The 18,505-nt window shown below is 36.4% G+C and overlaps 1 protein-coding gene across 15 annotated transcripts in view; it reads right to left on the bottom strand.

The window, feature by feature from the left end:
• GPHN (gephyrin) overlaps positions 1-18,505 on the bottom strand; it is a 623,627-nt gene that overhangs the window by 265,269 nt on the left and 339,853 nt on the right. For 8 of the 15 annotated variants that reach the window (XM_060294925.1, XM_030855270.2, XM_060294927.1 and 5 more), the window contains 3 exons: positions 16,695-16,761; positions 10,542-10,814; positions 9,108-9,215 (listed from right to left, as the gene is read on the bottom strand). In XM_060294925.1, the coding sequence (XP_060150908.1) occupies positions 9,108-9,215; positions 10,542-10,814; positions 16,695-16,761 (448 nt within the window). The remainder of the gene's footprint in view (positions 1-9,107; positions 9,216-10,541; positions 10,815-16,694; positions 16,762-18,505) is intronic. The other 7 variants (XM_060294928.1, XM_060294929.1, XM_030855276.2 and 4 more) reach the window with 1 other exon arrangement.

The raw sequence follows: 18,505 nt of genomic DNA, 5'->3' as shown, positions 1-18,505 counted from the left end.
GTGGGTTTATCTCTGGGCTTTCTATCCTTTTCCATTGATCTATATTTCTGTTTTTGTGCCAGTACCATACTGTCTTGATTATTGTAGCTTTGTAGTATAATAAAGAGTACACTTTTAAGCACTTGCTTAAGCCCACAAGTATCTTTTCTTGGCAATTGGAGGTGAATCCCAAATACCAACAGAACTTTACTTAGATGACTGTTTCTTTAGGTTTAAAAAAACAAACAAAACAAAAAAAACAGAAAACAAAACCCCATTTTTTAAAAAAATAAATAAATAAATATATTTATTTAATTTATTTTTGGTTGTGTTGGGTCTTCGTCGCTGCGTGCGGGCTTTCTCTAGTTGCGGTGAGCAGGGGCTACTCTTTGTTGCAGTGTGCGGGCTTCTCATTGTGGTGGCTTCTCTGTTGCAGAGCACGAGCTGTAGGTGCATGGGCTTCAGTAGTTGTGGCACGCGGGCTCAGCAGTGGTGGCTTGGGGCTCTCGAGCACAGACTCCGTAGTTGTGGCCCACGGGCTTAGTTGCTACGTGGCATGTGGGATCTTCCTGGAACAGGGATCGAAGCTGTGTCCACTGCATTGGCAGGTGGATTTTTTTTTTAAAATATCATCTCTTTTATTTTATTTTATTATCATCATCATTATTATTTATTTATTTTTGGCTGCATTGGGTCTTCGTTGCTGCACACAGGCTTTCTGTAGTTTTGGCGAGGGGGGCTACTCTTCGTTGCAGTGCATGGGTTTCTCATTGTGGTGGCTTCTCTTGTTGTAGAGCATGGGTTCTAGGTGCATGGGCTTAAGTAGCTGTGACACGTGGCTCACTAGTTGTGGCTCTCAGGCTCTAGAATGCAGGCTCAGTGGTTGTGGTGCATGGGCTTAGTTGATCCGTGGCATGTAGGATCTTCCTGGACCAGGGGTTGAACTTGTGTCCCCTGTATTGGCAGGTGGATTCCTAAACACTGCGCCACGAGGGAAGCCCCAACCCCATTATTTTTTGATTTGTGTTTTGTCTTTGTTTCTAGTTTGTGCACTGCCAGGAAATTATTGCTTCCTGGTGGCAGCAATGCTTGAGACTTTGCTTTTATGGTCTGACCATTTGGTGATCTCTGTAAATGTATTATAGATGTCCATTCTTTGTTGGGTAAAAGATGACACAGAATCCTATTTGTAGTCCTACTTGTAGTTTTATTTGTCTATTTCTCCATTTTGAGCTCAAAACAATTAAGAAACTGGTGCCCTCTGGGAAGGAGAACAGGTCTTTGATTTTTTTGGGGGGGGTTGTATTGGGGATGAGTTTTTGTGTTTCTGTATTTACTCTAGACCTGTGGCTGAAGCTGCAGAATTGAAATTATGAGCCCTCTCTGTGTTTATCTGTAATTCAGAAAGACCTTTACCCTTTACCATTGTGAAATGTTTCCCAATCTCTGGGAAGTATAAAGCTATATTGTCTCTGAAGTTAAAGGAGTTCTGTTCTGACTGGCTTACAGAGATAAATGCCTAAATAAGTTAATTATTCCTAATATTTCCCAAAATAAACTGAATTTCTAATACTTTAAATATGCTAGACTTAAAAAAGAATCTTCTACTAGAAACTAACTCATAAATATTTTAAGAATCCAAGTTCATAAAATTAGGGTAAATCTTTGGCAAATAAGACTAGCTTAATAATTTTGGTTTAACAATTGTCTTAAATAATTTTTAATGTTAAATATAATACAAGTACACATTTTGTTTTTCTTGGGTTGCTTTCCCTAAACATATACAGGTTTATTGACTGAAGAAGCTTACATTATTCCTACATAATCCATGTCAGCTTGAACATAATTTCCATGATCTTTAGGTAACTTAAACTTTGGAGTGCATTACATTAAATTAATGGATGATCATTAGAAGCCTAGATAATTTTTAAATAAGGTAAAATAGGAAACATCAAGTACTAATCGTAAATAAATTTTTTTTTACTGTGGTGAAACATAACATAAAATTTACTACTTTAACCAGTTTTAAGTGTACAACGAAATGGCATTAAGCAAATTCACAATGTAATGCAAACATCACCACTATCCATTTCCAGAACTTTTTCATCATCCCAAAGAGAAATTCCATACCATTTAAACAGTAACTTCCCACTCTCCACTTTCATCTATTCTATTTTCTGCCTCTATGAATTTGACTATTCTGAGTACCTCATGTAAGTGAACTCATACAATATTTGTCCTTTTATTTCTGGCTTATTAAATTCAGCATAATGTTTTCAAGGTTCATTCATGTTGTAGCATGCATCAGAACTTCATTTCTTCTTTCGGCTTAATAATATTCAGTTATATCTGTATAACACATTTTGTTTATCCATGTATCTTTGGGCTGTTCCCACCTTTTGGCCATTGTGAATATAGCTGCTATAAACACTGGTGTAGTAGTTGCTTGCTTTCAATTCTTTTGGGTATATAAGTAGAAGTAGAATTGCTGGATCACATGGCTAACTTTTAGAAGAACCACAAAAGTGTTTTTCACCGTGGTGGCACCATTTTATACTCCCTCCAGCAATGCCCAAGGGTTCCAATTTCTCCACATCCTTTGCCAACACTAATTTTCTGGGTTATTTGTTTTTTTTTTTTGGGGGGGGGAGGTTTTGTTTTGTTTTTTTTTTTTGATAAAACACCAGAATGGATATAAAGTGGTATCTCATTGTGGTTTTGATTTGCAGTTCTCTAATGACTAGTGATGTTGAGTATCTTTTTGTGTGCACAGTGCTATTTGTATACCTTCCTTGGAGAAATGTCTCTTCAAATCCTTCACCCATGTTTCAATTGGGTTCCCTTTTTTTTCTTTTCTCAGTTGCAGCAGTTCTTTTTATATTCTAGATATTAATCATTTCTCATACATGTGATTTGCAAATATTTTCTTTCATTCTGTCAGTTGTCTCTTTCTCTCTTGACAGTATCCTTTGTTGCACAAAAGTTTTTAATTTGATGGAGTCTTATCTATTTTTTCTTTTGTTGCACTGATTACTAATCATAATTTTAAGTTTATATACTTTTGCTTACTTTTATTTGCTATATAGATGCTAGAAATTTGTGTCATATTTATGAACATGTTCCTTTTTGCTACTTTAACAAGTAGTCAAAGGATTGCATGTTGCTGTAGAAAATTATATTATGCATGTTTATGAGCTTTGCTGTCTGCTAATATATGCGTATGTCAGATAGTTCTTAATTATCTACCCCAAGTTTTCTCTGTGAAGTAGAAATGACTTTCATTAAAAATTATACTTAATATGAGTCGCTGAGATATACAACTGAGCATGTGCTTTTATTTTTTTAAGGGGAAAAAAAAAATTGCCCTAAAGCAGCAGTCCTCGAACGTTTTGGTCTCTGGACCCCTTTACACATTTATAATTTATTTAGAACTCATAGAGCTTTTGTACATGTGGGTTATAACTATCAATATTTACTGAATTTGAAATCAAAACAAAAAATTTACGAACTTATTAATTCATTTGAAAAAAGCAATGATTAACATGTTGCATGTTAAATAAACTATACCATTATATTATTATGAAGATAGTTTTCAACTTGTGGGTCATTTGAGAAAGAACTGTAATCCTAAAGCAAGGTATCAGTTTGTTCCAGAATATTTGAAAGAACATAATGAAAGATAAAACTTGGAAAGTGAAGATTATTTCCTTTGATTTATAATGCCCGAGACTGAAAATAAGTTATAAAATGTGTTAAAATACACATTCACTTAAAACAAGGTTCACTTAATTTTGATGGGCTTCTTTCCTTGGCTTACTGATTAGTGCTTTTACCCACTATCTACCTAATCTGCCTAGATAGAAGAGATCCTGTGTCTTACCAGAATAATTTTCTCTGCTATAGGTTAACTTTATTATATGCTTGAGTATTTAAGGGGAAAAAGAACAAAAAGTTCCTCAGTTATGAAAGAGTTACTTCTTAACAACTGTGTTACCTTTTGTGCTTTTAAAAATGTTTTATTGTCATTTTAATAAAAAAAGGCAACCAAAAAATTATTTCTCAGGCATCCATGATCCTATCTTAAATCAAGTGTCCAAATTTCCTCTGACAACTCTAAATCAAATCAAATTATTAAAAAATTTCAGAGTATCTTTCACTGAAAACTATCTTTGAGATTTCCTGGCAGTCTCCTAGAAATCACAGAAATTTGTTCTTTCAGAATAGATAAGAGTGATGAAAGATATAATTAGATTTGTTTGATGAGTTACAACTATAAATTTCATGAGAAGTCGTCATATCAAAAGAGAAGCCCAGTCTTCTCTAGGTTAAGTTTATATAAGCAAAGTGTTATTAATATAACTATTTCATTAATTGTGTGCTTTGTGTAAAGTCCCTGGAGAATTGTCAATTACCCCCAGTCCCTAATGGTTTTACTCTAAGGGGACATACTGCTTAAAAACTCGTGAAATAGTTATATTCCATCCCTCAATAGAGAATTTTACTCCCTGCCATTCTGCTATTACTGGTTACAGTTAATAACTACAGCTATTAAGTTCCTGTCATCTACAGATGGATTTTGATGCTTACCTAAAAGTTATGCTGTAAGCTACAGACCAGAGCTTGTGCATTTAACAAGAAGGACAGTTTCACAAGCCTCATAGAAAGAACTGTACCAGATACTTCCAACTACTGACACTTCAAAGAATATATTCTTGGGTACAGACTGCTGAAGTGATATTGCTTAGATAACTTTTAGACTATAATAGTGGACTGGGTTAGTATTTCCAAAACTCTCATTAGTCTGGAAGCTGAAAGCTTCATGAAAGCAAACTGCTAAGATCTAGTAGAATGAGAATTAACTACATAGGACTGAGTAAACAGAAGAATTTTTTCCTGGCTATTTGTTTGGAATATTATTGATGTTTTAAATGTTCTATTTTCAGGTTATGTGAAGAAATTTCTTCTTTCTTCTCAATCTATATATAACCCACACAATTTCGTACATCCTGATTTCTTAAAACTAAAAGTTTTGATTCTCACTGAGTCCCTCAGAATTCAGAAACTCTTACTAGGTCTGCTAACTTTTCTTGACAATATAGTGATTTCCATAGATTTATTAAGAATATCTTCCTTTTTAACAGGATATAATTGGACAAACTGATGGTGGAACCAAGGACTTACCTGTGTCATGTTTGAGAATGGTGCCCATTTAATCAGATATGCCTACCACTTCTGAAGAACAAAGACTGGCTGTACTCACGAAGCTAATACCTATAAAGCCCTCCCAGGAAAAATGACCTGGTACCTGAAGTAGAGGGTCTCAGCCTTGCATGTGGTTAAGGAAGGTCACTTATATATGGTAATGAACTTTTGGTGACCTGGAGAAGAGAGGAATTCACCCAGTAACAGGTACCTGCAGGTGAAACAGGGTGAAGAGATTGTCTGGGGCTTGGTTTCCTAAACTTGGAATGGCAAAAATAGAAACTTTTAAAAGTAAAATCTGAGATTCCCTATGAAAACTTCCAGAGAGAAGTTAATTTTGCAGCCTCAGTATTTGCAAAGCAAACTCAGAGAAGCTACCTGGTTAATTAATACCTTGCTGCAGCTAAATAAATAATCAATCCCAAACTAATGAGATCTGCCATTTTTTTGCAACAAAAATCATTATGAGATTATTATGATTGGGGGTGTAGAGAGTTGTCAAGAAAATGGGCAAGAAAGATTATTAAATGTCCTGATTTGTATACTCTTCTGGGTTATCTGCACTTTTTACTTTCACTATTTTACAACTCTGCAAGTTATAGAAAACTAATGCTAATGCAAATTATTGTCTACAGAAATGCAAATAAATTTTGTCTTGAGAAGGAACAATTGATTATTGCCCTGTGTATACTGACCAATTTTGTATCTATTTATAAATTCATCCCAGTCTTTGTGACTGTTGATATATGTATGTGTCCTTTGATTTTTTTTCTTTGAACTGGTTTAACAGCTTACTGTTCTCTCATTAATTAATTAAATAGAATAATTGACACATTTATATTTCTATGAATGTTATGATTCAACCTTTAAAAATATTATCCTTTAACGCATACATACTGTGTTCTCCGAAGTATTTGTTTTCATGGATTTATCTAAATATATTTCTGACTCCAATTGTGCTTATAGCTTAAAGCTTTGCTGCTTGGACCAGCAAACTTCCAGAGTAAATATAGTCTACTGTTCACAGTTCTTAGGTTGTGCAATACATTTTATCATTCAAGTATTCCAAACCAAGGTCTAAAAATCCTAATTCTCATTCTTTAGAAGAATTTGTAACTAGTTAGTCATCTCCCATAACATCATTCTTTTTCTTTCTCTCTTGCACTGAGAGTTGCTATAGCAGAGAGGTGAAGAGTGATGATTCTGGAGCCAGACTGCCTGGACTTGAATACCAGTTTAGTCTCTAGCTGGTTATATGTCCTTAACCTCTTTGTGTGTCAATTTTCTCATAAGTAAAATGACAATGTATGTAAAGTGTTGGTATATATAAAATGTTTAGAAGAATGACTGACAATTAATATTATTTTAATATACTAAAATCACCATGGATAGGAAGAAACAATAAAACCATATATATACAAATATGTATATTCTTCAATTTTCTGACCAAAACTTTTTAAGTGCTTCTGGTCTTTTGTAATGGTATCATTTATCTCCAGGCAAATCTGTAAGTGTGGCAGGTTGCTAACTTTTAGCATTTTCTCTCTTAAGTTCCAAATAAATGCCCTAGGAAGATAGACACTTCCTGACTGACCATATCAATCTAACATATTTGTTTTCTCCATATTCTTTCCCAAAAGAAAATCAGCAACTCTTTCTTCCCAGGGCAAGCAGCAGATTTTCTTGCATCCAGTGGAGCTTGGGGACCATCATTATTATGTGGGACTTCTCCAGAAGATTTAATTTCTGTCAGTAAGACAAGATTTCTTATTATGTATCTCCATGGCTATTTTTGTCTTAAATTCCTCCTTGCCTCTCATTATGCTTGGAGTTTTGCAAGCATAATACAAGCATTATGCAAAGTATAGTTGTAGTTTCTTCAGGTTTGGATCCAGTCTCCTTGAAAAGACCTTTACACTTATTTAGTAATCACAGAGGGGCAAGATTTATCTTTCCTTTTTTCCTTCCATGTGTCACACACCCCTACTCTCTGTTCTCTTGAATCAGGTTTCTCACTCAAATATGAAACTTCAGGGATTCCTATTTATGTTTCAGTTATTATAAGGAAGTCTTTTCAGCTCTTTGATGAGACACTACATACTGAGAATTATTAGTCAAGATGCTTTTCGGTTGCAGACAACAGTTTACCCATCTCTATCTCTAATTAGCTTTTTCAAAGTAACGTATTGGCTCAGGTAACTGAAAAGTCAAGAGGCGGGTATAGTTCAACAGGGGCTGGAGTAAGTGGTCGAAAAATGTGACAGGACCGAGTACCTCTCTTTCTCTCCCATTTCTTAGGAATGCTTCTTTCCAGTTGGCTCCATTATTGGCAGGCATTACTTTCATGGTTCCAAGATAGGAATTCTTTGAGTTGTATATTTCCTCATTCATATTCAATAGGAAACAGAGAGTCTATGTTCCTAGTCATTCAAATAAAATCTAAGAGATGAGACCCACTTGCTCCTATTGACCTGAATTATGTGTTCCTTGAACTAAAAACTGTGGTTATGTGAAATAGATATGCTGATTATACTAAGCCACCTACCCTGGAGGATTAGTCAATCTCACCCAAACTATATGACTGGGAAATGCAGTGTAGTGTTAGAAAGAGGGATGGGAACTGGCTGCTGGAGAGGCAACTAACAAATATCCATTATGAGAAGCACTTCTCAAGCCTCCTTGTTTCCTGAAAAAGCAAGTTGATCAGTTTGGCAATAACCGGTATTCAGATCACTGGGAGCTAACTATTGAAGAGTTATTCAAATCATTTTCTGTGTGATAATACGAAACTCAGAATATGATAACTTAAAAGCTTGGTTATGAATACAAAACTTCCAAATATTTTAGTTTGAAAACCAGGATAATTATTGTAGTTGCTGTGGCTGCTTTATAATATGAGAATACAAAAGACAGTTTGGTATACTTTGGAATGTTTATAAGTTACAGCAAAGCTATAGCTGGAGAATTCAGTTGTCAACTGGAATTCATTAATAATTTTATTAATCAATATTTACATTTTCTACTTGGCCTTTGACTCAGCTAAGTTTGTTTCCAACCAGGCATGGCTTGTTGAATATAAGCGTTAAAGTCATCATTTGGTAGTTTAGCGCCTAAGGGTCGACTGATACTAGTTTTCCTCCCTGCATCCCCCTGAAATCCTGGGTGTTTTTTCTTCCTAAGGATTAAAAACAAAATTACACTTATTACTTATTTTTCTTTTTCCTTCTCATTTTATATTCATATCAGGGACTGAGGTTTCTTTTGCAGCCATGGTCTAAATTGTCACTGCTTATTCAGCTATACTTATCAGTTTAATCTTTCCTAGCCTGACACTTTTTACAAAGTATCATTCAGCCAATGACTGAAAGAAGTGATAAACACCCTTAAAAGTTTCTATATGAAGATCAGTAATATCAGAATTTGTACAAAGACTCAACTTTCTAAATGGTTGTAATGAGAACATAGTGAAAGAAAAGAAAAAAAGATGCAAAATCATAAGGAAAAAAAGCAAGATTAATACAAATTAAATATTATCTTGACCAATCTGTTTGGATATTAAAACTTAATGTGATCCTCTTAAGGGATTATCTTAATTAAGCTAGGCAATCTATTTTAAGGTATGTGATGAAATTACTAAAGAAAAAGATAACTTCTGAGCAATGAATTTCTTGAAAGTCATGTGATGAAAGTTCATTGCCACATACTACAAAATCTTAATGATGTTAGAGTACTTTAGGTACAGGAGAAACTCTATTAAATTCCTTGATGGAAGATAGTCAGTGGCACTTAACACTTTCCCAAAAAAGCACTAGTGAAGGTCTTTCAGAGTAAAACACATCTTCCGTCATATGCTATAGCCTACCTCCAAGGATAGGAGGTAGGCTGTATGCTTGCAAAATCATTAATGCAAAAGCCTCTTGTCTTACCGGTTCCTCTGCACTGCCTGTTGCATCATGGGAATAACTGATGAGACCAGGGATGGGCTGCTCACCGTGTGCCATGATAACAGCAGGACTGGTGTAGAATGGATGCTTCTAATGCACAACACATAACAACTATGAATATAGTGACAGGAAAACATGAAACTATACAAGCAAAATGACTGGAAAGGAAAAAGGGTGAAAACAAATGGAACAATGGAATGTCAAAAATTTTCAAATGAAGAATGACAAAATTAGCTTAGATTTCAAATGGTACAAGCTTTTTTTAAGATTGAAACTGATGGTACTTTTAACTCTTTTAATTAAGAGTAAAAGAAAGAGAACATACGATGATTTAATAATGTATTTCATCAATCATTTCCATAAAAACAGAACAAACCTCACACACAACAATTACTTACTAGCCTTAAGTGAGGACTTAATGGATCACTGAATGGATCTGGAGACAGAATAATCCCATCTTCAGTGAAAGAACCACCTACTTGTTGTCTGAATGGACACTTCCAAAGGATCTCTATGATCCTTTCCAATATATACATTGTCAAAAAAATCCTCTCATGCTATGCTCATACCCAAAGTATCTGGATGAGCCATAAAGTTTAAAAATCACTTCATATAGTGATTAGATTTTCAATCTTTACACTCTCAATGAACAATCATTACTCCCAGAAGTGATATGCTACTGTCTGAAGATTTTAAAGTGTACAAGGTGGGTTATACTAGATATGGATAATAATATAAATCATGTTCTGTGATTTTAAGATGATAACTAAATTTACTGAAGTACTTCATGGTACTATATTTACTCCCAGAATTGTTCAAAGAGAACTTGTAACACTTTGATGCTGTTTTAATAATATTTATTACTTTATTAAATTAAAAACATGAATATCTTACATCCATTTCTTCTCTTTATGACTGGAGTAATTTGTGTCCAATAGTTAAATAAGTGCTACTTAACTGCTGAAAAGTCTTGTCTTTAAAAAAAATATTTATTAATCTTCCTCAGCTAATTTCTTGAACCACCTTAGGTATCTTACCTTCAGTTTGGTGCTCCTCTAAGAATTTGTGAATATTTGATGTTCTGAATACATGAACATTGTATACTTACTATGATCACAAAAATGACATCTTCAAAGAGTTCTTAAATGTCACATTGTTTATCACTGGAGCTATCACTTCAGTAGATAACAGCAGAATTTTTAATGCCTCAGAACTCAGAATAAAACTTCAATGCTTTCAAGAACTCTACATAATGGAGGGAATATAGCTGTGGAGTGTCATGAATATCCCCGTTCTTTTTAAAGGATGCCCTGAAGTGGTACTTAACTTATGGAAGAATGGGATGGAAAGGGAGATGAAATCAATACATTTACCTGTGGGTCCTTTAGATCTCTGGGTCTCTCTCAGCAGACTTACCTTGGCCGCAATGGCTGCTGCAGTTATATGTGATGAAGAACTATCTTCTGTTGAAGCAACACCACTGTCTTTCTTCTCTTCTTCCTCTTCTTCACATTGAACCCCTTTGTCTTCTGTCTGTTTATGGGGGCTAGTTGTGGGAGGAGGGGAAAGAGGTGGTGGTGGGGAAGGTAAATCTTCAAGTTCATCATGCACTTCTTTTACTTTTACAATGGCATCACGTAAAAGGTCAATGGCATGAGGTAGGGCTGGCAGTATGAACTGAAAGCATTCCTGTATGCAAGAGGAAGAAAAAAAATGAAGATAAAGCATTTTTATAGGCATACAAAATGGCAGCAATCAAATGTGTTTGTGATTTTGGATTTGTGATTTTCTCTCCATCTGTCTTAAGAAAGAATCATATTTAATGTATTGTCTTTGCAATGCAAAATATGAAGTAAGAATGGTATATATTACGGTATTCTCCATAAGCTGAAGAACTACACTATATAAGCACACATCACATTTTTTTTTTTTAAGTAAAATTTCTATACAACTTTGGGGTTTAAAGATACATTATGAGAGAGCAGGTAAGAATTTTTACCTTTCTGGTTAGAGAAGGATACTAGAACTAACAAACCAATTGAGTACTGAACTGTTTTATTCAGAGAGATAAGTTCTGACTACAGTCATAATGTACAGCTAGACAACGTTGTACAATATGTAAAAATAGGTATAAGTTTGTACAGCATAAAAGTCAATATAGTCTCTTGGTTTCTTTTTTTTAGGGGGCAGTGAAGGAAAGTACTGCATTTATTGCAGGGTGCCAAGCAAGGAGAACAGGCAGCTAATGCTCAAAATATATCCATTATTACCTATATTGTATCACCAAAAGAAAATAGGTGAGAATTTTAAAATCAGAACATAAGGCCAGATATGTTTGGGGAATATGTTTGAGCAGAGGTCTTTCTCTTTTACATTTACAGTAACTTACCTTAAATTCTAATATGTAAAGAAATATCTTACAATTTATGGACTACCTGGAAGGTATCTAATCTTTTAACCTACTGGAAAAAATTGTATAGTGAAGAAATTAACTTTAATCAAAGAGAGGTCTGGTCTTTACTCTTAGTTTTTGGGAGGTGATCTCTAGTTCCTTGTTATGTCATGCCTGATAAGAGTGTCTCTGTTTGCCTGGGGGCTTTGGCCACTGCACAGTCTAACAATGTGGTTTACTATGAGGGCTTTGGGAAACACTGTATCAGTTTTGCCTCTGGAAAGAACTGGGAATGGCTGACTAAAGGTCAACCATGTGGGCAATACGTGATCAAATCCTAATAAAAACTCTGAACACCAAAGGCAAAGGAGAATGTACATAGTTACCAATACTCTGTGTATACTGTCTTATATTGTGGCTAAGAGGAGGTGATGCTTCCATGATTCCATGGAAGAGGATGACCAGAAGTTCCCTGTTTGGTACCTCTCTTAGACTCTGCCATATGTGCTTCTTTCCTTGGCTGATTTCAACCTGTATTCTTTCCCTGTAATACAACATACCCATAAGTATAACAGCTTTCAGTGAGTTCTGTGAGTCCTTCTTGTGAATTATTAAAAGTGAGGGTGATTTTAGAAATCCCCTCAATTGCAATTGGTGTCAGAAATGAGGGCAGTCTTATGGAGTGCTCCAACTTTGTAGCTGGCTAACTTCTGCAGTTGGTCAAAACTCCTTACAGTTGGTGTTAAGAAGTGGGATTTGATAGAAAGACCCTGACTCACTGAAACTTGTGATCTGGGAAGAGGAAGGAAGAGAGGGTGGTGGATAACGAATCTTTAGAGCCTAGATGAACACAGGGTCACCCACAGTATGGAATTGCAGCTGTACTGTAGTTAGTTACTGGAGATAAAATTAGCAATGAAGTTTTAAAATGAAAGATCTAACTCCTAAGGAGTTATGTCAAAGCACAAGAAATGCAAAATGATAAAAAACAAAGTAAACACACAATTTCTTGGTTAATGGTATCTGTACTAGCTAAAACAAAAGTAATGGAGAATGTTGGGGTGGATCCTGAGGCTGGGCCAAGTTTGGATTCTGAATGGTCTGACATATAGCTGCTAGCCTCAGAGCTGCTTCCCAAGGAAAAATTTATGTTGAAGCAATAAACAGTAAATAAAGTTGGACTGATTCATAAGAAAATGGGGAAAAAGAAACAAGAGATTCAAGGGACTTGTCCTAGCAGGGTGGAAATATTTAAATGGTTATTAAGAAATGTATGAAAAAAGTGAGCATTGATGGGGACAAAACAGAGGTCTTAAAGAAGCACTGCTGTGGGCTGAATAGACAGACTGGAGACCCTGCTGGTCTCCTAACATTAAGGGGTCCTAAACAAATCTCTATTTACCCTGGTTTGGAGCAATTAAAAAAGCTAGGAAGCAAAGAAACCTTACCTTTAATCACCTTAAGTGATGGACCCATAATCTAATCAATATAAGGTCTGACAAAAGGGTATGGATCCCTTGACCCAACCCAGGCCTTAGACTCCAAGGCCATATGCACACAAATGGCTAAAATCATCAGGAGACAGAGAAGAGACTTTTCTGGAACTCCTTGACATGGGAGCTTCATGTACTGTGATTCTACAACCTGTTGAGATCCTAATGGGGGAGGGGGTACAGTTAGAATGGGAAGATATAGGAATGCAATAGTTGATGGGATTAAGGTGAATGTTTGGATAAGAATCAGAATGTTTGGAAAGTGAACTTCATGTGAAGTGGTGAATCTCCTTTACCTGAATGTATTATGGGCATGGATGTTGTGTCTGACTGGAGAATTCGTCCTCTACCTCATATTGTAAAACAGCAGGCATGTAAATCCACTCTTCCACCAATATAATTGGACATGCTAAATGGGCCCACACAGTTCATTAATTTGCTGTACAAAAGCCCTGTGTGGAGTGCAGACTGGGCTTATAGCAAAAACTTCTGAGTGCCACCCAACAACAACTGCTGGGATTTTGGACCAGAAAATTTCCATTTGAGAGACAATTACTATTTGCTATTTGACTTTAACTGAGACTGCCTTTATAACTAAAGGACACAAAATAATCCTAAAACCTGAAATATCCAAAAGGTCTTGGGTAATTTCAGAGAAAAGCTCTAATGGGGATGGCAATGCCCAGGAGAGTTCCATAATAAAATGGAAATGTTGCATATAGAATCATGCTACCAGGAGAATGCAAGGAGGTACTCACGAGCAGGCAGCCTCTTTTCACCTAGGGCTGACTTCGGAACCACCTGAGGAGCTGCTGGATCCTATGGCCACTTGGGCCACTTGGGCGGTGCCCTATAAACAGCTTTCTATTGATCAACAAAGAGCTGCTTGGTTTATGGATGGCAATTCCAAGGTGAAGGGACAGCATCCTGTTTGGAAGGCCGCCACTCTGATTGAAGAAGGTAAAAACAAATCAGCTCGATGGGCTGAACTACATGTTTGCACCTATGTTTGGGTTTTTACTGAGTCACGGGAAGTGTCCAAATGGCCTGGCCGTATGGTCAGGCAGATGGGCAATGGAAAACTGGTCTATTAAAGGAATACCTGTATGGGACATGGCCCTGTGGAAATCACTCTGGGAACGTAAGGGGTATATTAAAGTAGATTATGTTAATGCCCACAAGAAGAATTCCCTTCCAGAACTGGAAGTTGATTGGTACTGGCGAGCAGATATCCTGGTGTACTTGCTTGAGATGGCCACCTGGGTCCATAAAATGAGTGGACACTGGAGGTCTGTAGCAATGCAGAGATGGGCTGAATCTAGATATATTCCTCTTACACTCTGAGACACAAAATGCCAATAAGAACTGTTTTGTCTGCTAAAAAGAGAGACACAGAGGCAGAGGGCTATGCAGCAAATTCCACAGGGGAAAAGTCCTACACATAGCTGTCATGTTGGACTGATGCTTTTAGTCCCTGGAGGCTACAAATGGGTCCTAACAGGTATCGACACTTACTCTGGTATGAGCTTTGCTTATCCCAGAGTAGATGCAAATGTTCAACGTACTATAAAAGGACCAGAAAAGAAGATATTGTATCAACGACCATGGAGGCACATTTCTTCAGACCAAGGAACACTTTCATCCTCAGAGCAAAAATATGATAGAAAATTGAAATGGGCAATTGAAATATTTGTTGTCTAAAATGTGAGGAGATAAAGTCATGAAGCCTTCATTAGTGTGTGATCACACTCAACAATAGGGAGGCTAAGTGAGAGTTCCTTCTAGACAGATTCCTCTACTTTTCTGGGAAGAGGGGATGGCAAAGGATGCTTGTATAACTATACTTTTCTCTTTACGGTTAACCTTTTTCGTTTTTCCCCACGTCACCTCAACTTTCTTCTTTTCTACCTGATGCAATGGTCCTAGGACCAGGGCTGCAACTGTGGGTGCCAGAAGCAGGGATGATTCTTAAGCCCAAACCGTAACTATACTTTTAAATCTTTATGTCAGAATTCCTAAGGGCCTGATGGTGTAGACTATGTCTTACTCCATCTGGTCAAATTGGGCTTGACAGTAAATGCAGTTATATTGCCTGGTGTTTCAGACTGCCTACTAGCACGGTACCTATGTAACCTTAATCTTATCTTATATGAATGAAATGGACTGAGTGAGAAGTACTTGCTAAACTAGTATTACTAATGGCAATCTGGGCCAGCCCAGTGGCCAAACCAACGGTCTCATTCAAAGATGTTCAAAGGAAATGTCTGAGTATAAATGGAGAGAAGGAGGAATGGCAGTTAAAGGTAAAGGAATGAGTAAATGCGTTATGCAACAAGGGAAATCCAGTATTACCTTGGTGTCTCAAAAGAAGCTTAGAACAAAGACGATATTGTTTCTTGGCTCAGCTGTAGCAGATGCCAGAAAGGGAAAAGCCATATGTTGCTGAGACTACTCCTGCTTTTGGAACCTGACAAGTCTGTAAACCTGAGGAACATTGCTCTGGGACATGTTTTGATCATATGATATGATGACGACTAGGATAACTGTTAATGTCTGTGTAGGACTCCAGTAATGTGCCAGTATCTTGACTCTTATTTTTCAGGTTATATTTACTAATATACTATGATATGTTATAATACAGGCATTGTTAATAAGATTATAATGCTGATATTGATAGTGATATATACTGGGAATGTGAATTAAAGCCTCCTCAATACGCAATACCAATGGGAAATGATTGGCCTGAGCAAGAGAGCTAATTTCTATGGTAAATAGCTGTGAGAATGTATCATAGGGCACAAATAATAGTAGATCAAGATGGAAAATTAGTAAATGAGTACAAAAATATGAAAATTTGTATAATGGCTTTAGAGGATGAATTACATGTTTCTCTAAATTTATTCCTATCCCACTCTGGCTCCTCCAAATCTTAGGCATATTCACACTGCTACTGATGTTGTGTCTATAATATACATGCTATACTAAATACAGATGGCCAGCCATACAAATATGATTGTTTTGTTGTAAGAAAGCCTTGGCCAGAGGCCAGGGGGTAGCTTGTGTAATACAGAATTAACCTTACCCAAAGAGAGTCTGGCCTTTGCCCTCAGTTACTGGGAAATGAAAGGAGTGTCTTTGTTTGTCTGGAAACTCTGGCCACCAGACAGTCTAACTGTGATTTATGATGGGGGCTTTGGGAAATGTGGTATCAATTTTGCCTTTGGAAAGTGTTGGAGACTACAGGTATATGGGCAGTATATGATGTGCCTCAATAAAAACTCCAGATGCTAAGGGCTTAGAGCTTCCCTGATAAGCAATAATCCCTGTGCTGTTACACACTGATGCCCGGAGAGCAATGTGTTCATGATTCCACAGGAAGAAGATATTAGAAGCTCTCCATTTGGTACCTCTCCTTTATTCTGTCTTATGTACGCCTTCCCTTGGTTGATTTTAATCTGTATCCTTACCCTGTAATAAACCATAACCATGAGTATACCACCTTTCAATGAGTTCTCTGAATCCATCTTGTGAATTACTGAAACTGAGGGTGGTTTGGGGAAGGCATTGAACTGTAATTGGTGTCAGAAGTGAGGGTAGTCTTGTGGAGTGCTCCAACTTTTTGTTTGGCTCTCACAGTGGCCAAAATTTCTTACACTAAACCATATAAATCTCAAGATAGCTTACCTGAGATCCTTTCTTGCTACCTGGCAAGTTAATTATCAGAGTTTTCCCTCTGATTCCACATACAGGCCTGGAAGGAAAGAGAAACCTGATGAATACTAAATTAGAATGATAGTTGGTTTAAATACATTCAACAACAAAGATCAATCATTGTACTTTATATGTGAACAACTGTTTTAGGAATAAAGTTGTTATAGCTAAAGATTCACCAATTGTTATACAAATTGGGCACTCACTCTGGCTGAGATTTTTATAATAATGGTTAGTGCAGGGGATTTGAAAAATGCACTGAACATGAAATCAGAATAAATTAGCCACTTTAAAGAAATACTGGCCAAATTATCTTCTTCCTCTAACTTCAACTTTTTCATATCTCTTACAGTTCTAAGAATTCAATGAGATAGCATATTAAAAATGACTAGTAGAGTAATATCTATGTTCAAAAGTCTAACACATAAGGCACTCATGAGTTGAGTGAGATGTTTAAACTCTTGCTTCTCAGGAAGTCTATAAGTTTTAAAGTAAGACAGGTCTCTCATAAATCAACAGCATTGGGGAGAGTTTAGAGAGCTCAGCTGTTAACTGATTCATTGATAATGTGTCAATTTAAAGTAGAAAGGTCTTTCAGAGATCATTGTAAATTTTCAGGCCACTTTTAAACCAAGTGGTTAGATAAGAAACATAAATAGTGGAAAAGCATGGGAAACTGGAATAAAGAGTTGAAGGCCTATGGGCTTCCCTGGTGGCGCAGTGGTTGAGAATTTGCCTGCTAATGCAGGGGACACAGGTTCGAGCCCTGGTCTGGGAGGATCCCACATGCTGCGGAGCAACTGGGCCCGTGAGCCACAACTACTGAGCCTGCACGTCTGGAGTCTGTGCTCTGCAACACAAGAGGCCGCGATAATGAGAGGCCCACGCACCGCAATGAAGAGTGGCCCCCGCTTGCCACAACTAGAGAAAGCCCTCGCACAGAGACGAAGACCCAACACAGCAAAAATAAATAAATTAATTAATAAACTCCTACCCCCAACATCTTAAAAAAAAAAAAAGAGTTGAAGGCCTAGATTTCATGAGAGTTCAAATCATGCTCTTCCAATAATTGGCTGTGTTACTTTGACCTGGTAATGATATCATTTCCATCATTTGAAAACAAAAGGACTAGATTAGATTAGTCTATTTCTAAAATTTCACAACTTAGATTGTAAGCCACATAAGAATCTTTTCCTAAAACTTCTGATTGAGTTTCTTCTTTAATTACTTTAACTCTTTGAAATAACCTAAAATTGTCTTTTATTTTATTGTTTTTTTCTTGTCCTATTCACAAAGTGTTCATAGCTATTTAAAACTTTCCATACGCTTTTCTTTTTAATTGAGATATAGTTGACAAATAACATTGTATTAGTTTTAGGTATACAACATAATTATTTGATATGTGTATACTTTGTGAAATGATTATCACGATAAGTTAATATCCACCACCACACACAGTACAATTTTTTTCTTGTGATGAAAACTCTTACAATCTACTCTCTTAGAAACTTTCAACTATATGATACAATATTATTAACTATAATCAACATGCTGTACATTACATCCCCAGGATTTATATGTGGAAATTTGTGCCTTTCAACCACCTTCACGCATTCTACCCACGCAGCAACCCCTGCTTCTGGCAACCACCAATCTGTTCTCTGTATCTATGAGTTGATTATTTTTAGATTGCATATGTAAGTGAGATCACATAGTATTTGTCTTTCTCTGACCTATTTTACTTAGCACAATGGACTCAAAGTCCATTCATGTTGTCACAAGTA

Source organism: Globicephala melas, chromosome 2 (genome assembly GCF_963455315.2).
Source record: "Globicephala melas chromosome 2, mGloMel1.2, whole genome shotgun sequence".
In the NCBI taxonomy this organism is placed as follows: Eukaryota; Metazoa; Chordata; class Mammalia; order Artiodactyla; family Delphinidae; genus Globicephala; species Globicephala melas.
Note: the sequence above shows the minus strand (reverse complement) of the source record. Positions and strands in the feature narration are given on the sequence as shown.